The following is a 25,474-nucleotide window of genomic DNA, read 5'->3' as shown; positions in this document are numbered from 1 at the left end:
GTAAATGATAAGGCTATGCCGACTGTTGTTCTACAAAACTAAAACGGACTAATATCCTCTACGTTATTATTTATGATCATAACTATAACAAATTTCTCAAATCAGATTGGTTATCAACTGCCCTGATTTCAGCCTTAATAGGACTGTTTAATAAGACAGTACGCGTCATGCCTAAGTAACTGGACAGTATGCACCATCACGCGCGCGCTTAAATTTTTTTTTTTTTCATTGCTAGCAAAAAAACATTTCTTGTGTTTTGAATTTAAAAAGAGCCTTATATATCACGAATTTTGTTAAAGTTATGATTAATTGGTTACAGAACTTCGTATCGTCCAATTCGGTCTGTAATCATACTCGTAATTAAACAAATCGGACTCCCGCTACGCGGTCGTCCGCTTTTGTTATGATTACAGACCAAATTGGACTCCACTCAGTCCTGTTACCATTACTTATTTTCACAGTTGCTATTGATGCTGTACTTTACCAGCTTCACTGACAGCGTTTTAAAGTTTTTGTCTAACATGCAGTGGCCCACATAATGTAGAAGCCGCACCCAATGCACAAGCCCCATCCACAAGTTGAGCGAATTTGAAAACAGGTCAAAAATGTACTATCATTTGGATATCATTTCAATGCTTTATACCGTCCACAGTAATTCGGAAAACTTCAAAAAAGAAGACGATTCCTCGACACTCGGCTCGAATAGGATGGTATACAAACGTCACTTCAACGCACGCCAGCTAGGCGATAACATGGCCATTTTATTTTGACGCCAGCGTTTTCGACCATCTATGCACCCTAAACCACCTAGCCGGTGTTTTCATATTCTTCCAATCTGAAGATTATTTGTCGGTGAGCAAAAATATCTTTTCAGTGTGGACTGTATGCAAAAGCGGAAAAGGAAAAAAAATGATCTGGAATTAATGTGGACGGGCCTTAAGCTGGTATTACAATGAGACTAAACTCGGGCATTTTCTCTACTGACATAAATTAGTCTAACTTCTAAGCTAACTTGATACACGTCGAATGGAACTCCAGGTGTACTCCACTTTCAAGTGGTCTGATTCGCAACTCATCTTTGAAAAATAGAAGGAAAACTGTAAAAGAAAAGAAGACACTTCATATCAATGTTTCTGAAATGAATATTTCTCCAAACATTTGAAGAAACTGGGTATTTTTTTAGAAGGCAGAACGACACGAATTACAACGTAATTGCCTAAACTCTTAAAGCTCGGCAGTGTAGTCCATCGATATATACCACCTTTCACAGGTCCACTACAGCTAGAGCAAGAAATCCCTATGTTAAGCCACTGCCTCTGATAAGATGCCCCCCCCCCCCCCCCACTCTCTTTCAGCGTAAAATAGGGAGGTCACCCCGGTTCATAAAATGCGAAGATAAATGAAAAGCTAACATGAAAGTTATTGGTTTGTTGAAATTTGTAAAACGTATGGGTAACTCCAATCAGATGCCAAGATAGCAGCTCATGTCATTCCGTCAAATTGTTCTATGGGATCAGCATTTAGATTCTAGGCAACTGCCTACCCAACCCTCCTCTAACCCAGCGTTAACACTAACTAACTTCCTACTTAGAAAAAATGTTGGGTTAGCGACAAGGGGTAGGAGGGCAATTTCCCAGAATATTATACTGCGCAATAGGCCTTCTGCAGCTAGCCATTCACGTGGTACAAAACCGCCTTGCTGAAGAGCAAGGAGACGCATTGGGAGAAGACAAACAAAGGAAATTACGACCATTTTAAGGTTACCGGATATCTTCAGACGAAAAATTTTGTTAGAGTTTTGATTTTTGGCGAATAGTAAAGCTTTGGTGTGATCTTTATGAGCAGAACAGAAAAAAATGGAAAAGAGTAGATATTGGCGGAGAAATGACGGTTTTTCGTTTGTACCAGAAGCAAAAGTTACTCTTTTTGATTGACAGCCCTATGGTGTCTTTCGCGGGAATTTCCATGGCCGGTGGATGAACAGTTGGAAATGTTACGTTTTTAGTTAGCGATTCGACGCAGCGTTCTCTTGTTGTTTTTTTTTGTTGTTGTTTATGGACAAGTTATAAACAGCGCAAAGAGCAAAAAGTGAAGGGCGAAAGGCAACCACGACACGATAGAAGAATATAAAAGAAGCAACGGAAAGAAATGTATTTTTAAAACCAAAGTTTTGATAGGCATTTGACAATACCAACAAATGAAAAAGAACGTTTCCACCATTCGTCTTAGTTGAGTGGAGCGCTTCATGTTTACTAAAAGTAGTCAGAGTCAGCCTACATAAAAATCATAAATAAGTTTTAATTGTCTCAGTTATTTGCCAAATGAATGTAGTAAAAGAAAAACTTAAGCTAAACAAGACCTGAAACAAAAGAAAACTACCGGTTACCCAATGAGTTGCATTGCTGTTAAATTATCTCATCCTCTTTCTTTGTTAATAGTCCGGGCTCAGTAGAAGCCGCCGGACTGTCTTTTCTTCTTTTCCTTCTATCGGCCGGTTTGGTTTTCAACCTAGCGGTGGCTACATTTGTGGTCTTTCATTTCCACAGCCGTGAAAAATAAAAGTTGATTTCAATATTGATCCCTACGCAAACGTGGCTCGAAAGTCGAAACACGAAGCTGTTTAAAAAATAAAAAGTCCGCGAAAATTGAGCGGTTGTTGTCTTACCCAAGCGCTGATTGGCCCAGATTCCTGAGAAGTATTTGTGGGCGGGGTTTTTTTACGAAGCGAGGGATTTTTTAATCGCCTTTTTCTCGACTTATACTTTCTGCTCAGAGGGGGACACTTTAAGAAGCTATAACTCCGAGGGAATTTGTTCGATGGGTTCATGTAGCAGCTCTCCGATACCCTAATCGTGAAACAATGCGAAATAATAATAAACAATGAGGTGTTATTGTTTTCTGCGACCAATGAGGAAAAACCTCACGAGCAGCTCTTACATTACTGTGTTCGATTGTCCTAGAATTTTGGGGATGGTTACTTCTATGTGTAAGCAACAAAAACCTGTCGGGCAAATTTTTGTTTCTTAAAACCGTTTTGCTGACAGGCATTTTTGCACGATCATCCAGCTTCTTTTTAGCGCTATTTCCAATTTGTTCTGTAACTTTTGATCGCAAATGGAAAAACCCCGAAACGTCTTTTTTAGGGCTTTGACTTCCAAGAGACTAGAACTAATCAAATTAGTAAAAAATAAACATTGCTGTGAGTTTTAGCTTTCGAAAAAGCTGATTCGGACGTTCGCATTTTTTTCTCAAAACTGTTGGTTTATTAAGAAAGCTAGTTTGATAAGCTTTATTTTGACATGGGTTTTTAGGTTTCTGCAGTTTAACCGGAACGCGCTACATTGCTTGCGCGTGAGACACCCTAGAAGGTATCTGGTAACCTTAAATAATGTAAGTTTTTTTGTTTGGCCTGTCCCAGACGTCACCTGTTCTTCAGCACGGCGGTTTTGTACCACGTGAATGGTTAGTTGCAAGGGGCCTATTGCTTATAGCAAATGGTAAGAACTAAGAACGAATCTCGAATATGACCACTTCCCCAACAGTGTAGGTGGGTTCATAACATCAGCTGGTGTTGGTTTCATCACGTCTCCCATTCGCGCCGTCAACTACATACCGGTACTTGAAGCCATTTTGTCTCATTTCTAAACTACAAAGACGCTTTAATATATGAGAGTTAAATTACCTTAATTAAGTCAATTTGACTTTCACTCTCTCCACAATATTTCTTGCTAAGCTCAGGGCCTTCTCTGCCTTTTGTGCTGTATACACGTCATTTGGTATCTTGGGGTATGACATGGTGTCAGGATATCGCATGTGTGCTGAATTTACCACAACACATTCCAGTTCAACTGCCAACTCGGTTAATCTATGGTCATTGATATCACAGCAATTTTGACACAAATTGTGGTCATTCGTCTTCTGGTTTGCATCCACTTTATATTGCAAGGCTTTCAGGGCCTTTTCAGCTGCCTGAAAAGACATAAACAACCACACGTAACTTAGGGCCTTTTTAAATGAGGTGAGCCAGCCTAGCCGGGCTGGCAGGCTTTACCAGGCTGGCTCGGCTCATGCCTTATTTCCTCTTAAAATTGTCGTTGTGTTTAAATAAGAGGGCGGATGGCCCGCTTGCCGAGATCTTGACTCGAGCAACCGGGATCTCGGTAAGCAGGCCAGCCCTTCTTCTCATATAAACACAACGTAAATTTTATGAGGAAACACGGTATGAGCCGAGCCAGCCTGGTCAAGCAGGCCAGCCCAGCAAACCGGGCTGGCTCACCTCATGTAAGCAGGCCTTTAATAACGCTAGATAGGAAGGATCAAATGGAAAGAAGCTATTAATGGGTAGTTTTGTTTGGTATTTCCATGATAGGGCTGGATGCACCACAATGAAACTTTACATCGGCTCCACTTTCAGCAAATCGTTCTTTCATTTGGTTATTATTTTTTTTCTGTATGGGGGAAGGAGCGCTACAACGGACACAAGATAAAAGCACCTACAGTAGCATCCTTATCGTATTGGAGGGACTTGAAATGCCCTTTAGAAGCCCTGGGTTTGGTGTGCACTTTAAATATTCAGACTCATGTGCTCAGTGAGAAAATCTAGAACTCTATTGACTGAACGTATGCATATGATTTTCGCGCGATGATGACTTTCATTCCCTCAGCAAGCGTCATATAGACTTTGAAGAGTGATCTTAACTGCAATTTAACTACTATAAGTTTATGTCCTACCTTTGCTTTGAAAGTTTGTTTCGATTGTTTACGTCGCTATTTTGTCATAATAAGTGTTTATACCTTTTTGCTACGGTTTTCCATGCTTTTAATTTATGAATCGTCGTTTTTGTCATGCAGCACACTCCGTTTCAATATTAATTAAAAAGGTTAAAGACGGAATGACTGTAGAATAGACTTAAAATTCTTTATGCTGGACCCAGATACGTTTCGTGCAGACTTTGCTTGTTCTAGGCCTAGATACAAAAATCCAGTTTTTTTATGATTTTCAGAGTCAAATGAGATTTTTACAAAATTTTTGGATTTTTAGACGATAATGTTTAGAAAAATACAGTCTTCATGTTTTTGGCCTCGGTTATGCCACATGAAATGTCAAACTCTATTTAGTGCTCATTGTCGCTATCATTTTTTTGAGAGATAAACTGAATACGTAAACGAGACAAACCACTTACATTATCTAGTGAATACTGAATTATCATTTGGAATCAGTTTGAAGTTAAGGTGTTTGCATGCAATTTGACCACAGGACCTGTAGTCAAATTGCACAGGTCGCAAGAATCCTGCATTTTATGCAAATTATGAAAAAAACAATCTTTAATGAAGAATGCCAACGCCACAAGAAGTGGTTTACAGTTAGGTCCTCAAAAGAAAACTTGGCAAAGACTTAACACTAGTCAAAAAATGCAAGACTATGAAAAAAATGATAAATGAAAAAAAATTCACATATACATATATATTTGATTAAATACATATAGGTGTACATATACATATCACAAAATTGCTTTAGACAGGCCACAATTAAAAGAAGAAAGTGTCTCTGCTTCCCTCAAGGAAGCGTCTACACGGTTCCAAATATTGGAATTCAAATTAACTGAAGACCAGTGACCCCAGCGTCTTGTGGCACTGGATTTGCGAATGTCATTTCTTGACCGTGTATAATAATCATGAAAATCACAGTTAAATGAAACTGGGATCGAGCAGCAAAAATGATTGTAAAGTAACTTGTACATAAAAATAGCTTGATGTTCCATTGTACGCATTAATAAAGGCTTCCAGCCAAGTCTCTTAAGTGCCTTGGATGCGGAAGAATATGGGGCGCCATACTGGACATTATTGCAAACCTTTGATATATGTGCTAAACTCCAGTTTGATATGCTCATTGTCATATAAACATGCTAAACTCCAAATAAATATGGTGTATCTACTTCTGTTCTATATGGCCATTGTCATATAATCGTGCTAAACTCCAGATAAATAGCCCGCAATAAATAAATACAGCCTGTTTTCAACCCCTAAATTTGCAGTGTTCTCTGAAAAAAATTAGCATGCTCAACTTTTCATTTCGTATGGTATGATGTACCGCGCGCTTTAAGCAATGCCGCTACCCAGATCCCTATCGGCCAAAATAGGCCGCCATTTTGAAAATTGCAATAGGGCAGCAATGGCGGAAAGTAGCGAAGGTTTTCGAGAGGCATTATTAAATATCGCTCGCCAGGCAAGGTCACTAGTGGACAATTTTAATGATGGTAATGTGCAGCCTATTGAGCAACGAATGTTGAGTCAGAGACATCATGAAACGGGAGTGTTGTCGACGCGAACACCATCAAGTCAGACAGGAAATGTAAATATGGAAAGCACACCAGTCAGCACTCAGTTAAGAAATTTATTTCCGACTATTGGTAAGAGATCATTTGGTGGAAAATCTTCTGAAAGCAAATCTAGTAAAGGTAAACGGCCTCCCTCCAAAAAAACAAAGAAAGATATAGTGCATAAAGATGTAGTTCTTCTTCCTTCTCCTGACACGAAATCAGTTCCCACGCACCAGACACGATGTCAATTGGAAAACAACGGTTTTGTTGTTCATGCATTTCCAGTAGATAAGTCTCTACAGGAGGAAGATCTGAGAGCTCAAATAAGAGAGGTATTCCCAGCTCTTAAAGAAACAGACTTTGAATTTGTGAAGTCGTGCTATGGCCAAATAATCACACCAAAGTTAGCTACAGGTGTGTATTTCTCATCTTCCCGTGTTCTTAGCCTTGCTGGGCAAGGAAGCATATACATTCGACCAGCGCATGATATCTCTGGCAACCTTGCTAGCGACATTGACAGTCCTCCCCAGAGTCCAGACCCAGTTCAAGTGGAAGTTGCTGCTGGCCCATCAAGCAGTGCAACAGCATCTAGCAGTGCAATACATGTACACCAGGAAGAGTTAGACCAATTAAGAGAGATGTTTCCGGAAAAAAGCAGCAGCTTGCTGCAACGTGCCTTAACCTGCCATGGGAGTGTTAGTCGTGCTGCTCTTTCCCTCTCCTCCCAAAATCTTCCTGATGAAATTGACTTAGATGAGGATGCTGATGCAGAACTTTTAAAGCCTGCTTTTCCAGCTAAAGCTGATTCCTTGGAGGCAGTGTTGAAGGAGCTTCAGAAAGGTTTGAGTACACAGAAACAAAAGCTCAGAGTTGATGAAGAAGATATCTTTAGTGATGCCATGGTATACTATAAAGATCCCAGCTTTGATCCTAGCAAGCCCTTACGAGTCCTTTACACAGGGCAGCCTGCTGTGGACACAGGAGGAGTAACCAGACACTTTTTTAGCCAACTTCTCCAAGTCATATGTAACATGTTCTTCCATGGTGACAGTTACAAGCATCCTGTTTACAATGCTGATATTGTTGCTTCTGGTATGATGAAATACATTGGGACAATAATAGTGCACAGCATTTTGCAAGGCGGGCCAGGGTTTCCAGTCTTTAGCCCTTCAATGTATCAGTACATAGCAACAGGTGATGTTGACGCGGCAATGATGATGCTCAATTATGGAGACTGTTCTGCATCTGTGAAAGATTTCATTGACAAGGTATTGTATAAATGTACAGTTTAATGATGTGCTCAAATGTAACAGCATACTTGCTATTTTTAGTTCACTGTATGCGATGAATAAATCATTATATTTGGTCGAATGTAAAAACAAACTTAAAAAATTCTCTTTTCATGACTGTCTGCTCAGCCATATGTACCAGATTGATTCTCCTACATTAACAAAATTCCAAATAATTTCTGATCCAACTACTGATGTGTCAACAGCTTCTACTGAGGTATAGCACATAAATAGAACGAATGTGCTTGACATCCTAGCGGCTATATTCATGTATCATAATCTACATGCACCAACCTGAGTCCCACAGGACCATAAGTGCACAGATGTATGTTCAACAGATTGACATGCATGTCCTAACAGAAATGCAAGGATTGACCCATAGTTTTTATCAACTTACAGGTTGCTCAGGCCAAAGATGTGGCGACACTTGACCAAGAAGAATGTGCAAATTTCTTGTCTGATTGTGGCCTGGCAGTGGTATTAACTGTAAGCCTAATCTTATCTTAATTGATTCCTTTTCTTAAAAAACCGCTTTGTGACAGAACTGTAAAAGCATTTTTCAAATTGTATTTTCTATTTATAGAATGACAACAAAATGAGGGTTATCCAAGGGATGATAATTCATGATGTCATAAGCCGACCCAAAATCGTCTTGGATCAGCTGGGAGAGGGATTGGCTGTACTTGGCTTTCGTGCGAAAATGAGAGAGTACCCTGAGATGTTTGAGGAGCTTTTTGTGCCAAGCAATAAGAGTAGGTTAACTTCAACTCAGCTGGTTGATATGCTAGAGTTTCCAGCTGAGATATGTGAAAATGACAGAATTGTAGCGAATTACCTTAAACAGTTCCTGCATAATGCAGAAGTTGAAATGTTGGAAAATTTTGTCTTTTTTGCCACTGGGTCCACTTCTCTGCCCACCTTTGGGCTTGCTAAAATCAAGATTAAATTTGACAACACTCCTTCCATTTTTGCTTCCACGTGTTTGCTTTCATTAACTCTTCCAAATCACTTTGAAAGCGAAGAAGCTTTCAGTTCATCGCTGAAAGCAGTCATTGCTAGTTCTGCAAGGAAATCGTTTAACTGTGTGTGATTAGTCTTAACAGCTAAACCAAGGTCTTTTAAAGTGATGTTGTGTTTTAAAAGGAGTATTTCCTAACTTTTTTAGAGAAATATTTATTGACTGATACTTGGCAATTGCCACTGTAAGATTTTAAGCATATGAAAAAGTATTTCAAGCATATCTCATTGGTGGTAGAACGTTATAGTTATTGTTCATGGTATTTTGCCACTGATACTTGGCAATTGCCATTGTTATTACATTTTATGCTTTGAAGAGGTATTTGTTCATGCCCATAAAGTTAGCCCTTCAAGGTTTAGAGTTAAGGTTTAACTTGACATGCGATACAGGCTATCCGTAAGAACTCAGAAACTAAACAATCTTTTAGGGCTTTTTGTTTGGAAGCTAATTATCCTCCAATAGCTAGGCCATTTGCACTAAGAAGTCACGTGACATCGTTTAGATGAAAATGAAAGTTATATGATTTTTCCTTAAGAAAACAATTAGTGGGTCATAGCTTCAACAAAATAAAAGTGATTAGGTTTTTCAACCTGCTCCATTTCCTTAATGAGTAAGTTCGTGGCTGGTCACATGACCAGAATTATGTGCTCTGTCAATTTTGGCATCGGCAAGATTCCAACTCATTGTTCAAAGGAAGCATTAGTCACGTTACCTCTTAGTGTAAGTGGCCTATTGTTATTGAAAAGTCCATCTCCAAACTTTTGCACTGAAACATTGACATTGTTGCTGTTCATGTTCATAAAGGGAAGTACCTTCATCCCCATGTTATTTCTTAATATAGTGTTTTGCATGAAACAAACTTTTTTTTGCAATTGGCCAAAATGACTGATTAGCTTGGAACACGTAGAATGCAATGTATAATACATGTATTAAACATTGTCCTTCCTTTTTCCATACTGTCTCTTGTGTTTGTATTAAGTATCAGTCATCAATAATTAATGTGGAACATGCAAGTGTAACATTTTTTTCTATTATTTGTTTTCTGCGCAATTAGTTTATAGCTCTTTTCGTCCTTTCATTTGGTTTATTTGCACAATTAAGTTTTTATTCCTTTCTGTCAGTTTTCGCCCCCCTCGTTAGCGTTTCTTTGCTGTTTCATCATCGTTAGCACCTTTCTAAGTTTCTATAGTTTTATTTTCTGCGTATTCTATGATAGTCCTGCAGTATAGTTTGGTCTCAGTTGATTCTGGTCTACGGTTAGTGCAGTTCTGATTAGTTTTTGCCAGTCTCTTCGTGTTATCCGCAATTCGCTTCATAGCAGTTTTCTCTCTCCGAAACAATGTAAGTCAGTGTACTTCACAGTCCTTGTTTTTGCAGGCTTTTTATTTCTTTATTCTGATTTTCCTTTGTCACAACTTGTAATTTTTGCCCTCTTCCTGTTTTACTTTCACCACGTATTTTTTTAATTTTCAAGTACCAAGCACGTCAGTTACAATAAATCTTGGTGTGTGGTCTGTTATTAAAGGCCATGAGACTATTATGCTTATTGCAGTTACAAATGGCTATAGGTATGGATTAATTTATAATCAGTACAATTTAAAACATGGACCTAAATGTCCTGCTTTCATTTAAAAATGATTTTGTTTCACGGATCATTGACAGATTTCTTATGATAACCTTACAACTTGTTTTGCTGCTTGATATCAAAATCAACAATACAACAACTACTGTACAGTGAACAAAACTAAAGCAAATGACCTCCAATTTAACTGTTACATGACCTAAATGCCAACCAGGACACAGCCAGGATTGGGACTATGACAGCCTTTATTACAACATGTAAATAGGTAATCACTCAAATATAGGTACAATATTAAAATGAAACAGGTAATAAGACTAGTAGTTACACTCAAATGGAATCAACAAATGTATACATAAGTTGTAAAAACAGCAAGATTGTCAGACATAAAGGAAATGAATATACCGGTACTACCAAAAACTACCCAGGGTGGGTAGGGTGGGAAAACTAGTAAATGCAGCTACTAAAGGCTGTTTGCTAGCCGAGCTATATTGTACTAAGGTAAAGGCTGTCTTAGTCCCAGTACCCCCATATTTGATATTTACAACAGCATCACAACCCTGATGCCTACCCTTTAAAATCAGAACTCATCAGACCGGTTTGCAAACTGTTTCTGTGATGAATCAAGGAATACAAAGATGGCTAAATCTTTTGATTTTAATGGATAACTAACATTGAAATTGGTATGCACCTAAATGAATAGAAGGAAACATTAAACGTCAATGCTGTGACATGTGCAAGTTATTTCCTTACCTGAACTCACGTGCTACAGCTACACATTGGACACGACAAATGAGTAGCCAGAATGCTGTCTATTTCTTGTAGTAAAATTTGCGGATGATACTGAGCAAGTTGTTATCAGTAATGATATGGTTACATTGAAATATATTTCTACATTGAAAGTTGATTTCAGTAAACCTAGAGGGAAAGTTTTTTACACTCAGCCCATAAAATGGCCAGTTGCTTAATCTCTAGGTCCCCTGCCCCTCTTCAAACCCAAACTTAAAGCATCTCATTAACAACACCCACAAGCTCAACATATTTAGAGATTCGTTCACTCCTTGTTAGGTTTGTGGGTACTAGGGAGTGAAGGTAATCCAGCTGATCTTCACTCAAAGGTATGTCACTGCTGGGAACAATCACCTCTTGATCCTCTTCTGAAACAGAAATGGCATCCTCTTCATCTACCCCATACCAAATTAATTCTTCCTCTGATAAAATACCATCCAGAGGTGAGTTCCTGCCATTTGCAGATCTTAGAATACCCTCAGTCCAAAGCTGAAGAGGAGATGAACCACCTTCTGTGCTAAGACCATGGTAATTCCACTGCCTGGTAAATTCATCCAGAGATTTCTTAATTTCCTGCAGAAATACAAGGTGAAGTGACAGTAAATGGACTTCATTGATAGGGTCTAATAGACCAGATCTTTCCATCATGTTGAACTCGTCTATATAGCTTCTAAGAACACCACTGGTCACATCTCTATGAAGCCGTTCGACTCTTTGATTGTGCACTGAAGTTCCAGTTATCATGCTCCCTCTGTTGACTCCCCGACACTCCAACATCATTCGGGCTACACCCATGTTTTCGAGACCATGGTCACTCCTAACCCTTGAAGGCATTCCATAACTTTGGCAGGCATTATTAAATAGTGCAAGTACTGTATCGGATCTGTTGTTGTTTGCACAGTGCAGATATGGTATCAACCTAGAATATCCATCAATAGCAGTATGTACCACAAGCCGCCAGCGTATCATCTTATGGTTCCCATCGATGTGCCACAGTGCATTTGGACCTCGTACATTGTACTTTCTTCGACAAATAGTTCCTCTCCACCGAAGTGCTGTTCCAACTGGATCCAACTCACGCATAAGTTCCCTGACTTTCCATCGCTGCACTCTTATTCCCCTGCTATGTAATGCACCTAACATTCTGGTTTGACCAATCCCAGGGGTAACAGTCATTATTTCTTGCATGATTTCTCTTAGTTCTCCATTCCTAAGTGAAGACCAGTTAACCTCCCCCTCGTCCTCAATTTGAAACTCTTGTCGTCTTCTAGTTAGAGTTTTTGTGGAAATTCCGAGTAGTTCCGCTATTCTGACCCAAGGAAAGTGCAACTCTCGAAGAAATTGTATTTGCCTTTTAGAAACTTTAAATTTTGGCTGACCTCTTGTACCTGTGTAGTTCCTTTCACATTGGTGAGCTGGCACATTCAATGTGCTTTCACTTAAATCATCTGCTATATTCTCAAAATATACTCGGAGTCTTGTCAAGTATAAGGACAGCTGATCCATGTTGCTATAAAAGTTTCCCATTTCCAAATCACGATCCGCGCTAGTGAGTTCGGCAGCCCTCTCTTTCAAAATAAAAACAGTTTCTCCAGCCTCAGACAGCCTTTCGTGTAACATTTCTATTTCATCTATGTTTTCAATAGATGGAAATATAGAAATGTATTGTTCCGCTTCTGCAAGAAGTGCTTTTGTCCTTTGAAAAAAGGATATAAGTCGATTCTCTGATCCCGCTATACCACCAAGGGCCGCCATTTTGGTTTACCGCCAGTGGCCGATAGGGATCTGGGTAGCGGCATTGCTTAAAGCGCGCGGTGCATCATACCATACGAAATGAAAAGTTGAGCATGCTAATTTTTTTCAGAGAACACTGCAAATTTAGGGGTTGAAAACAGGCTGTATTTATTTATTGCGGGCTATTTATCTGGAGTTTAGCACGATTATATGACAATGGCCATATAGAACAGAAGTAGATACACCATATTTATTTGGAGTTTAGCATGTTTATATGACAATGAGCATATCAAACTGGAGTTTAGCACATATATCAAAGGTTTGCAATAATGTCCAGTATGGCGCCCCATAGAAGAATGCGCAGGAAGATCAAAAATGAGGCGGACTGCTTTATTTTACAACACTCGTAGATCAGACACCAAGGAGGCATTTCCCTGATCATCTCAAATGATATCCCCACAGTCAAAAAGAGGTACAATAGAACTATTTAAAAAAGGTAATTCTGGCGTTGAAGGGGAGGCAAGATAAGACCAAACTTGTTGCTGATCTTACCACAAATGTAATCTCTGTGGTCATTCCAGGGAAACTGGTTGTTGATCACAATACCCAAGTACGTATAAGAGTCTACATTATCGAGAGGGACATTATCAGCAGGAATATGGATGGACCCTTCTTTACTTAGGCGAGAACTACTATATATAGGTAAAAAAAATCGATTTCTTGACATTCAGAGTGAATTGGTTAGCCCGAAACCATTTGCATATACGCCCCAAGTCAGCATTAATCTTGTGTTGTAAGTCCGCAGCAGATTTAGAGGCAAGGTATAGAACAGTATCATCCGCATATAAAGTGACTTGGCAGAACTGCAAAACATCTGGTAGATCATTCATGTAAATTATGAATAATAATGGGCCTAATATAGAACCTTGCGCAACACCAATCGAAACAGGGGCAATATCAGAGGTCACTTGTTTTCTATGCGTTAAAAATGAGGTAAACCGGGCTATGGCAGTATCATCAACACCAAGATTTCAAAGCTTCTGAAGCAATATTGTATGATTAACAGTGCCAAACGCTTTAGCGAGGCCCAAGAACACAGCACCATTCAGGCGACCAGTGTCCAAGGAGTAAAGGATTTGATCAGAAAGATAAGAAGCGGCAGTAACAGTAGATGACTTCAATCTAAATCCAAACTAGTTGGCATATAGCTGAGTATGAACCGCCTTCTCTAGGAGTTTGCTCAAGGTCGGCAAAATGGAGATCGGCCTGTATTAGAAGCGTCCTTTTTATCGCCCTTTTTGAACAAGGGTATAACCTTCGCTGTTTTCCATATAGAAGGAAAAGATGTTGTTTGAAGAGATTAATTAAACAGAGCTGTTAAAGAAGGAGTAATAACATCTACAGCATCTTTTAGGGGACGTGCACTGACTTTATCAATACCAACCGCCTTATTAGTTCTTAAAAGATTGATAGATCTTGAAAAAAAAATCTTCACTAATCGTTTGTAATGAAAAGGTAGAATGACAGTTCGTAGTTTTAGCTGTATACGGCTCAGGAAGAATCTTTTCCGCCAGGGACTTCTCCACGTTCACGAAAAAGCATTAAAAGCCGAGGCAATAGAATGGGCTGAGGTGAGGAGGGTGCTATCAGCTAGCAGACTTAATTCTAGAGGACGTTTTAGCAGAGGGAAGAGTTTGTTTGAAAGCTGTCCAAAAGTCTTTAGCGCCTGATTTACTATTGTCTGTTATAAGGTTAGTGTAATAATCGGATTCTGCTTTCTCGATGCTTGTAGATCACGGTATAAACGCCAGTGAGTGCTGCATTTATTTCCCTTGGCTTTCTTCAGGTGGTAATTGTGCTTATTCATAAGCTCGGTAATGTGAGGGTTCAACCAAGGAATAGAAAAACCTCTGGCCCGGCTTGTTCTTATTGAAGCATGGCCTTCAGCAACCTCTGAGAACAGTTTACTCCAGGTGTGGACACAGTCATCAATATCTTCATGGTTGTTTAAAGCCACATGCCAAGGTACTTGGCTAAGGTCGGATACAAAGGAATCTCTATTATAGTATTTAAACGAGCGAAATTCGATCGTTTTACGTGGGGTTCGGAAGCGACCGCTCTTCAAGACAGTAAATCAAAGAATGATCGCTCAAACCAGGATCTACAACGTTGCACTCGATAACTTTACGCTGAGCATTAGTAAAACATAGGTCAATAAGAGATTCGGAGTGATCCGTGATGCGTCTTGGAGATTCAATTACTTGCTTAAGATCTTGAGGCTCAGTAATTCCCTTTAGCAATCGTGTTTGAGACGAATTTGCATTTTGCCTTTGGTCAGAAAAATAATATTAGGGACCTTAAGCAACGACTACGACGAAGACAGTGAAAACGTCGCTAAAAAAATTTTGCGTTCCTTCAAACTTAAACGCGTCTATTTGGACCGGCTCAATATATGTCAAATGCTGGCGACTTTTCTTGGAGTTGAATTCTTAAGAATTTTATTCAGGTTCAAAATGAGGAAGGAAATTTTGTCGTCGTATGTCTACGTCCCGCATAAAACGTCAAATTAGGAGGTTTCATGTCGTAGTCGTGCAGTGGACGTCAAAGAAATGTACTAAAGAGCGTGATGCAAGTGCAGAGCTGTTGTTTTGATCATTAAACCTATAGTTTTTTGAAGTTGTCGTTGTGGTCGTCTTCGCAGTTGCTTAAGCTCCCTATTAAGTCTCCAAGCACGACCTTGTCAAAGTTAGGTTCAAATGTGATGATTTCGAAAATAAATTGAATAAGTCGGAATTTTTAGAATCAATTTCGAGATTTTTTCTGATAAAATTGGGATTTATAGACATTTTTGGAGAATTTCCGGATAGATTTTTGGGCCATTTTTCGGGATTTTTGTATCTAGACCTAGCTCGTTCATTCTCTAACAATCTAGCGCTTTTAGCATCTCTAAACCTTCAATTAAGACCTACGGCTGGGGCAATATCATTTCAAATGTATCAAGACAAAACGAAGGTTTACCTGGTGGCATTTAAAGCAAATCCATTCATATGAATCTCTCCCGAAAGATAATTCCACGGTGCCAGCCTCAAGGTCAGCTTCAGCTTGTCTGAACCAGCGCTTGGCCTCTCCTGGTTGAGAATTTTGATGACAGAAACTTGGAGGAAAACTGGATCCTGACCTATGGCCCGACGAAGACTTCCACGAACCATACTTTTTGCGGTAGTTTTCTCGGTAAGTTTCTCTCTGATTGTCTCGTTCTCTTACAAGGGCTTCCCATGAAGCAAACAAAGCAAGGTTAAAACCACCGAGTCTAGAAATCTCACTCTTTAAGTGCTGAAAAGCTGCTGTGAACAACTCCAAATTACGGACATTCTCCTTTGGAAACCAACGCAAAAACAGACGCTTGACAATTTGATCTCTCTCTTCCTCTGGCAGTTCCCATGCGAGCTCAAGAGCGGCAGAGATCTCTTTACACACCTCTTCTATATCTTTGTGTAAACCTTCTTGTTCGTCAAATATCTCCTCTAATCGGTGAAATTTATGCAAGCGAGCAGCACTGACCACAACCGGCTCCTTGTCATGCCCAATGTCGATTCTGTATGATTTCAACAACATCCCAGCATCTGTGTTTGATACCTCCTCAATAACTATAGCGTAGATGTAGGTTGCAGTGCCTTCCTCCTGTTGTAGACTTGGGTCATGCAGCTGATAACCTACGTATTCCCCAGGTTCAAATTCTTCAAAAGCGTCATTCAAGAGATGCTGATCTTCAACTGGAATATAGGTACCGGGTTCAGGATAGATTTTCATTTGTGCTGCGCCGTAACTGTCATCTTTTCTTATACCCATCTTGTCCAAGAGTGACCAGATGCTCGTTGGAGGACAACGTAACATACTAGTAATGACATAGGAATTCGTACCGAGGAATTCGCCGTACATTTCCACAATAATGTTGGTTACTACTGCCCAAATGGTTTCATCTATTCCAGTTAGCGCACTGATGTAAACTCTCCACGTTTCCTTGCCAGGTAGCTCCAACCTCTCTTTGAAATACAACACTGATTGCTCACTCTCAGGAATCAAGATGTCATTGTGATAAAGTGACGTTTTAAAACCTTTTACGGATAAGAGCTCGATGCTTCGGAGTCCCCTTTCAATACCTGCTATCACCCCTTCATCGAAGCCTTTCTTCTGGTAATTGACGTGTCTTATGATCCTCGCAAATCCATGTCCAAACTGCACAGACGTGAGTTGGCGTTTCAATGCATTCACTGCCTCAATTGACACTACTTCTAGGCTGTCTGGGGAACAGAGCTTCTCTTTCACCACTGACGACAACATTCGTGGTTGTACAGAGGCAGGCAATTTCATCATGAGATCTTTAAAGCTCGTCATGTCTGATTTTAAGGTTACTTCCATCAGGCTAAGGTCAGGCACGAACAGCTGGTCAATCCCGTGAATCCGACTGCCATAGGTTGGAGCGTCATCAAATATAAGCTCTTCTGATGGACGCAAAGAAACAGGGTTAGCTTCTAGTGGTTTGTTCGGAGAGCCGGATTCTGGAGACACTGCTGGTAGGTACAATTTAGGGAGCGTTTTTACACTTTCATCATCGTCTTGCACACTGTTAAATAGTCCTCTAACCGCCTTTGAAGACATCTGGACTTCGTTTGGATGTAGCTTTGCTTCTTGGCACCTTTTCTGCAAAAGCTCTAAGACCATTGCGTAGTGTGTAGAGGTTACAGTCTTGGAGCAGCCCAGAAGCTTAAACAAAGACTGAAACTTGCCAAATTCAGGAGGTACTCTGTACAGGAATGGCTTTATCTCGAGATCCTCGTAGAGCTCGAGGACTGCTTGTTTAGGAAGGATGAACCTTTTCCCTCGCTCCACCAAGATACAACGGGTGCTTTGGAGCAAGATATTCAAATCAGGTTCACTGGCTGCCTTTTGCTGCAGAAATGTGTAAATGCGTTCCATGACCTTTGTGACAGTTGAAGGGATCTTATCTCTGAGATCTCTTATGCCACTTACCGTCTGACAGTGGCCGATGACAAGTCGAATTGATGGCTCCTTAATGACGTTGAGCTGGGCCAGGAAACTTTTGAGATACTTTTCTGTCTTTCGATAAGGACACCCACTCGCAAGGGCTCCGTAATTAAACCTTGGGTCCGCCCAATTTGGAAGCAAAAACGCTTTGGTCCAAACAATTTCTTCATGATCTCTGAATACTGCACCACTAAATGCAATAAATGGAATTTCACCACTCCTCTTTTCGCCAAATGGTGGGCATAGTGCTTGAAGGGATTCTTTTACTGGATCTGACGCCACAAAAGGAATGTTACGAACAAGAGGTAAGAGCCCTTCTTCTACAACATTAGGCCAAGAAATGAGGTTATGCACTAGAACTTCAGACTTCTTGTATGTCTTTTCAGTGCGGGCAGTTTCAGCTTCACTAGCAACTTGGAAAGCGAACTTCACAAATTCATCTTGCGAAACGTTTGTTATTAAGCCTATTTTCTCCAAAAAGGGCAACCATTCGTTAGTGTTGAAAATTCTCGTTGGGAAACTGTCTGCTGATAACATAATACGGAAAACGTCATTCCGAGGGTCGTAAAAACTAGATGCTGTCTTCAATGAGCCATCCACGGCTGGGATGGTTGGAACTATTTTCAGGTAATCCAGCAGCTGTTTCTTTTCAAATTCTTCATTTTCCTGTCCTTGTACACTTGTTGAGAAAACAAAGCCCTGCAGATATCGGAGATGGGCCAACTTTCCTTCAAAACTAAGATGCTGAAAGCATTTCAGGATGAATTTTAAATATGCATTTGCTGGTGATAATTGGTGAAATCCGAGGAAATCATACAAGTCTGACAAACTTTGACGAGGTTCGACAAACAAACAGCCAAATCTGCATTCTACAGCATCCATCTCGTCCTTTGGGATCTCAGCAGGTAGGACAAAGACGTCTCTATCCTGTACTACTCCAAGCCTTCCGCCCGCCACAGGAAAGAAAGGAAGCTTCCTTAATGCTTCTTTGTCGTCGTCTACTAAATCCTTGACACTGCGGCTAAAATAATCAAGAATGCTTTCAGCCTCAGTGGTCTTTAGTCTACCACTCAAGGAGTCAGGATTCGTCGTTAGTTTCTGATTAAGCGCCGTTAAAAGCGAATGAGGTGTCTTTAACGTCGCTACCAGATTACAAGCGAACTTGTATGAATCCGTCTTAATGTAGGCCAGCGCGTCAACGCTGCTGGATGCCATCACAACTGAGTTAAGCTCAGGTAATCTCAACAGTCTTAAGGCCTCAACCAACTTTTTGCTTGATTGACCACAATCACCAAAATCAAGAACCGACTCCGCCATTTTCAAAGGCACCAAATAATGTTCTACAATCTGGCTTGTCACTGTTGCTGGAAGAATGTTCCACTTAGACAATGGCTTGAGCAGGTCACGAATGAACGGGGTTTTGTTTTCGTCTTTTACATCTGATTCTTCCAATGTTTCGCTAGTAAATCCTTCCAAAAAGTCCCAGACTCTGTAAATCCAGCGACGATTTGGTAAAGGCGACTTTGGATCTTCAGGAGACCACCTTGTATAGTGATCCTCGCTACAGAAGCATTTAGGAAGCGTAAGGTGCAAATTGGACGAGAGTATTTGCACATCCAGAGGTCGGAATACAGGGGTCTTTTTAAGATCAACCTTGTTGAAAACTTCGCAGTGGACTCTTTTGTGCACAAACAACGACGGAGATCGTGGTAAAATATCGTAGTAATGACTCAAACACCGAGGTTCTTTCTCGCTAAATACGCGTAAGTAGTTATCTTGTGTCAGAAGCAATGGAAGACCCGCGAGGTTCTCCAGAAAACGGTCATCAGCCCTACAGTACTTTAGAATGCCAATTACTGCCTCTTGGTCCTTGAATGGAGTCTTGTCGATGGGAAACGGGATCTCGCCAATACTGCAAAGCGGATTAACATCACTGAACGACTTGAAGAAGTCCATAATAACAACAGGACATAGACAGCAAACCTCTACTCCCGCTTCTTTGAATGAACGGAAGACGGTGAATGATAGTGTGACTAAATTGAACCCAGTTCGTAGCATCGTTTCTTCGAATTGCTGTTTTCGCCTAATCCGGGCTTCATCTCTCTTCCTCCTTTCCTCCTCTTCAATATCTGGCCTAACAGAAAGTGCAGAAAAGCAGCCTTCGATTTCGAGATTGTTGAAGAACACTTGGTTCTTGCCAGCACCTTGCGGTGGAAACCATGTTGCTACTGATTTCAAATTTTTAGCACGGGCATCTGACATTTGTTTCAAAGATCTCACTACTGGAATTAGGCGCATCTCCTTCTTGCTCATTTCTTGGTACACGGAATCAGCTAACATCCTCCAGTGTGAATCTTCAAGGGGATACCTGGGGAAAAGTGCTTCATAGGAAATTAGCCTTTTGGTGATCTCACTTTTGCTAAAGGTGGAATACTGATCTGCAGCATCCTGCCCAACTGGCAGCTGAATGTATCCTCGTACCTTGTCCAGAAGAGTAAGGTAGCAGGAGGTGATCACATCACGTAGCAGGGCTTTATTCCAGTCACTCCGATAGCCACCAACTTCATCCCGCCACAAATTTCTTCTGGCCTCATGGTCCAAAGCAAAGTGACCATTGATATAAACGGGCAAATTGGTTCTGAAGGGTAGCGGAAGAAAGCAGTACGCTTTACCTTCTTTACCTTTTCGTTGCCCAGATGACCTGCTGCTGCTTAAAAGGCAAGCCACACCACCGCGAGGTAACATCCCAAGGTTTTCGTCTCTGAAGGCGTCGACGATACTCTTTTCCACAGGCGAATCAAAGCCGACCTGTTGTACAATCAACCAAGTCTCCTCCTCACCAACGCTGTCACGAAGTGTCATGGTGTAAATACACTTTTTCGGCTGTATACTTGTAGGGAGGAAATCTTCGTGCTTGGCTTGCTTTCCAACTTGCTTCATGTAATCAGCGAAACGCTGCCTTATTCTCTCCTCTTCTTGAGTCATAACAATTTCAACGGAGTAGATATCTGCCAGTTCTTCACTTCTGTCTATCCCTGCAATGCTAATCTTCCTCACATTGTTAACGAACAGAAGAACTTCAAACAACTCCATCTTCAGATCTCTCATCATTCCATCAAGTTGATGCACGGAAACAGGTTTCTTTGATATTTTGGATTCTTCAGCCATTTCCTGGGACTTCAGCGGAAATCGAAACATGGTTGCATTCTTTATGGGAAACAATTCTTCAAGATAACAGGGAAAAACATCTGGAAACTTTTTCTTCAACTTATCGATGTCTTTGTACATTCTTCCTGGCTTTGCATCACTCGCACACGGAACGTACTTGCAGTGAGGGTCAAACACGCAGAAAACATCTCCAATTTCTTCGCCCTTCGACCTGAATGACGGCACATCAGTCAAGTGGTACACAGCATTAAACCCAACTCCATACTGACCAGTCTTGTTTGGATCTTCTCCTTTGCTGCCCTTTCCGAGGTTACAAATTCCTTCAATATCCGCATTGGTAAATGGTCTGTTGTTATACACACAAAGCGCAGGACCTTGCAGAGGCTTCCAACTGTCTTGGAACACTCTTTTATCAGGATGATGTCTAGGATCTTTGATAAAAAAAATTTCGGTTGCTTGTGCATCATCTGCATTCTGAAGAAGCTCTTTCAAAATTTCTTTCTCACCAGGGTAGCCCGTCAAAATGCGTTTCAATCGATTTGTGAGCTCTTCCTTTTGCCCAAAAGGAAACCCAATATCGTGTTGTTGCAAGGCCCCTTCCCTGCGTGTTTTAACGCCTAGTAGTTTACAGGTCGACCAGGGAATTTGTTCATGAATAAACTGTTCCTCTGGATCATCGGGCATCCACGGACAATCTTTGTAACAAAGGTCAGCTACTGCACACATTTTCCCATTAGAATCAGGAAGGTAAATCACAGTGGAGCTTTCCTCTTGTGAATGCGGTTCTTTATCATACTCTTTGAGAGTCTCCCCAAGTTGGATAGCCACGTTGACTGCAACGTGTAAGATTCGTTCATCGAGTCTTGTTTGACCGAACTGCCCTTTTATTTTATGAAGACCAGAAATGTAGTCATTTGCTTCGAACTGCTTTCTAACACCACAAAATTTCAGGAATTTGGCAAATGAATCTGATAAAAAATCGGTAAGTTGGTAAAGGTACGGAGAACAGTCCGCCTTGACCTCAAATGCAACAAGATCTGCGGAGAGAAAGCGCCTTCCCACCAGAATAAACCGCTTCGTAGACAAAAAATCCTTAACGGAGGAGGTGAAGCTGGCAGTATTTTCTTGTAGAAACGAATAAGCTTCTGTACAAACGCGGCTCACCTCTTCGTAACTTCTAGGATCCAGTGCATTTAAGTCGGTAGAAATGGCTTCTTCTAGTTGTTTGATCACATGCTGTACCGTAACGTTCCTTTCATGTAACTTCAGCAACTCTGATACCTTACTGGGGACGTCCAGATCAACCAGCAGCTCCGTACAACACACAAGGTACCTTTTACCTTGAAGAAAGACGTCTTTTGGTGCTACGAGAAGCTTTCGAGATCTTCCATATTCCTCACTTTTCCAGCGGAGGGGAAATGACGTTGGTTTTTCTAGAACTGGAAGGAACTGAGCACCAAGAATACGTGACACAACGTCATCGGATGGCAATTTACCTTTCATCTTCAGCTTCTTTTGTACAAATTTCAGCAACACTTTGGCACGCTTGACTGCCGCCTTACTGTCTACTGAATTAACTTGTTGGACACTTTCGGCTCTTTCTGCAACGTCTCCCCACGGAAGATCGTTTCCCTTCATCCCAAGTCGCTCAAGTTTGGCAAGCACTTCAGGGTGACAAAATGTACTTTCGTTACCAGAGGGAAACCTTCCATCGTCTGGAAAAAACAAAAATGAGGCTTCTTTGTTAGGACTCACCAAATGACACGGCCGCTTGAGTATCTTTCCATCAGGTGACGCCGGAATGCAGGCGTTTTTCATTATCAAGTCTTCCAACTCCTTGCTGTTTTGATTCAAGGCATGTAAGACCAGAACATCTCTCAAGTCACATGCAATTCTTGAAATGTTTGGAAAGAAAACATCACGGAAAAATCGAAGCTTGTCATATGTTTTACCCCTTATCGCATTCAGCAGACCACAGCGGTCAAACGAATGGAAGACGTCAGGTGGTAAGTCAATCACAACTTCGTTATTGTTAGGGACTTTTCGAAAAACATGAAAGGAAATGTCCTCAATTTCAGGATCCACGCGAAGGTCTGGATGGAGGAAAACCACACCAGCAATGTCAACCCATTTTATTCCATTGGAGAACAGAGCATGGGTGCCATTAGCAATTTGCTTGTAGAACGACTTTGCAATAGACCGACATTGTTCAGTTACGTCAAACACCCTTGGCCACAATGAGTGAAAAACGTAAGAGCCGTCTTGGGGGACAATTTTCCTGAGATCTTCAAGGAGGCTCAAATAAGCAGTAGATACGGAATCGGTCATTAAAACATTATTCCATTCCTCGCCATAGCATGTCTTGTCGTCTTCAAGTTTGCCCTGCAAACGACGCCTGTTGGAATCTACTGCAAATGCGCCATTTATGCAAACAGGCAGGCCACTGTGAATCGGGAGTGGAAGATAGCAGAAAACGGTTCCATTCTTTGCAGGTATGGGCAAAAAGGTGTTGCAGTTCATACTTAATAACTGAGCAGCTACGCCTCCGGACGGAACAAGACTAGAATCACTTTCAGCAAACTCCATTGACTCTCCACTCCCCATTGACGACACGATCAACCAATTTTCACGTTCTCTACCAGGGGGCTTCGCAACTTCAAAAAAACTAGCACCAAATTGAGTTAAAACGCATTCCACATCAACAATAATGGATGATTCAGGGAATTCATTTGGCCTTACTCTTCTACCCCTGGAATTTCTTTTAACCTGTGAAGATGCTTGAAGAAAATTTGACTGCATCAATAACTTCTTCTGCTCTGCGCTCAGTTTCTTCGCAGTTTCTGGTAGTGAGATGGCGAAGGACAATGCTCTAAGTGTACCTCCTTGGGCAAGTGATTTGTTGACCTGAAACATTAGCAACGGTTGTAAATTATGGCCTGAAGATTTCGGTAAAAAGTACATTCCAACACGGAAAACGTTTTGCGTGAAAAGAAGCAACGAGTTGGCTTTCTCGAGGAACATTTTCAACAGTTTCCGCATTTCTTGGTCGTCGTAACACTTGTCTCTGATCTTACTGACTGCTGCTTTTTCTCTTGTCCTCAATGGAAATCTGAACAGCGTGCCATTGTACGAGTTGTCTTCCCTTTCAAGACTTAAATCACAGCCAAATACGCCATTGAATGGTTTGAACTGATTTCTAAAGGTCTTCAATTTTCTGACATCTTTGTTGAGATCAATCTTTATACCTGGCTTTCTTTTGTTATTGATGGCAGTTCCTAAGTGAGATGTGTTAGGATCAAGTATGACAAAATAGTTCTTACTTACAAACATCGGCACATCTGTGAGGTTGTACACCGCATTAAAGCCCAGTCCGAACCTACCAATTTTTTCGGTGTTATCCACTTTAGTTGCTTCATTAAGTTTTGTGATATTAACAAAGTCTTCATCTTTGAAAGTTGCATCGTTGTACACCCACAGGGCAGCACCTTGACATTTTTTCATTCCCTTGTCAATGAGACAGGTCATGGAATCCTCGTTGGTTCTTTCATCGTACAGGAATTTAACCTCTGTGGCACCAGCATCATCTGCGTTTTGTACCAGCTCTTTTAGCACTGCAAGGCCATCTTTGTAGTCTTCTAGAATTCGATTTAATCGAGTAGTAAGCTTCTCCTCCTGTCCAAATTCTTCTCCAATAGACAGCTCATCTGGGTCCAACATTCGATGTGTTAACGATGGAACACCCAGACGTACAGCAGTGTTGTTAGGTACATTATGATGCACGTAATAGTATTTTTGCTCTCCGTCCTTGGTTTCACTCTGAGTCCACTCCTTTTGTTCGGTGTACATGCAGCGCTCGACTGGTTCAAGCTGAACGTACAAGTTGCCGTCAACACGGACAGGTAAAAGAATCTCTCTTTGGAGCTCTGACGAGAGGTCCTCACTTGCCAATTCGTTCAAAATATCAACTGATAACTGGAGATCGTGTCGTACTTCCGAGGCGTTAATAACAGGAGAATGGTGACCGTCATACTTTTCTTTAATCAAGCCAAGTACTTGCAATAAAAGAGATGGATCGCTGTTTGTCCTCATGCCAAAAAGGGTAAACAACCGGGAGTGTTTTATCATCTCCGAAGGGAGAACGCGAATGAAGGGTGTTAAGTCAATTACTGGCTTACTGGAAAGCACGTGGCTTGGTAAGGAAAAGCCATCTCCATTCCATACCCAACCGAAATTCGAATTGCTTAGCACCTCTGTAACCTCAGCATAGTCTACACAGTTCAAGAACGCATAGATGTCTTTTACCAAAACCATGTAGTATGCCTTCTCGTCTCCCGTGTAGCACCTAACTACATTCTGCAAATGCTTAGCAACGGCTAAGACTTCTGGTTTCTTAAGCCAGCCAAAATGACCAGCAATTTCACTCGACGGCTCAAAGGCGATGACAGGTTTTACGGATCCGATGAGATTGATCACCTGCTGGCTCTTCAGTTCAGATGGCTTGAAAAAGTGTTTCCCTCCATCTTCGTCTGTT

The 25,474-nt window shown here is 41.0% G+C and overlaps 2 protein-coding genes across 3 annotated transcripts; one reads left to right on the top strand and one right to left on the bottom strand.

The window, feature by feature from the left end:
* Positions 1–1,014: 1,014 nt before the first annotated feature.
* On the bottom strand, positions 1,015–25,203 carry LOC140930897 (sacsin-like). Its single transcript, XM_073380616.1, has 3 exons — positions 15,748–25,203; positions 3,683–3,969; positions 1,015–1,097 (listed from the first exon to the last, which is right to left on the bottom strand). Exons 1-2 carry the CDS (start codon positions 25,066–25,068, stop codon positions 3,688–3,690), a joined length of 9,603 nt encoding a protein of 3,200 aa, XP_073236717.1. The 5' UTR covers positions 25,069–25,203; the 3' UTR covers positions 1,015–1,097; positions 3,683–3,687.
* On the top strand, positions 6,888–9,581 carry LOC140930898 (G2/M phase-specific E3 ubiquitin-protein ligase-like). 2 transcript variants are annotated; one of them, XM_073380617.1, is made up of 3 exons: positions 6,888–7,588; positions 8,009–8,095; positions 8,193–9,581. In XM_073380617.1, exons 1-3 carry the CDS (start codon positions 6,959–6,961, stop codon positions 8,697–8,699), a joined length of 1,224 nt encoding a protein of 407 aa, XP_073236718.1. In that variant the 5' UTR covers positions 6,888–6,958; the 3' UTR covers positions 8,700–9,581. The 2 variants fall into 2 exon arrangements, with proteins under 2 accessions (XP_073236718.1, XP_073236719.1); XM_073380618.1 differs by lacking the exon at positions 8,009–8,095.
* Positions 25,204–25,474: the final 271 nt, after the last annotated feature.

The sequence above is a fragment of the Porites lutea genome, chromosome 3, assembly GCF_958299795.1.
Source record: "Porites lutea chromosome 3, jaPorLute2.1, whole genome shotgun sequence".
Classification (NCBI taxonomy): domain Eukaryota; kingdom Metazoa; phylum Cnidaria; class Anthozoa; order Scleractinia; family Poritidae; genus Porites; species Porites lutea.
The sequence above is the reverse complement of the archived record's forward strand: the minus strand, read 5'-3'. Positions and strand labels throughout refer to the sequence as shown.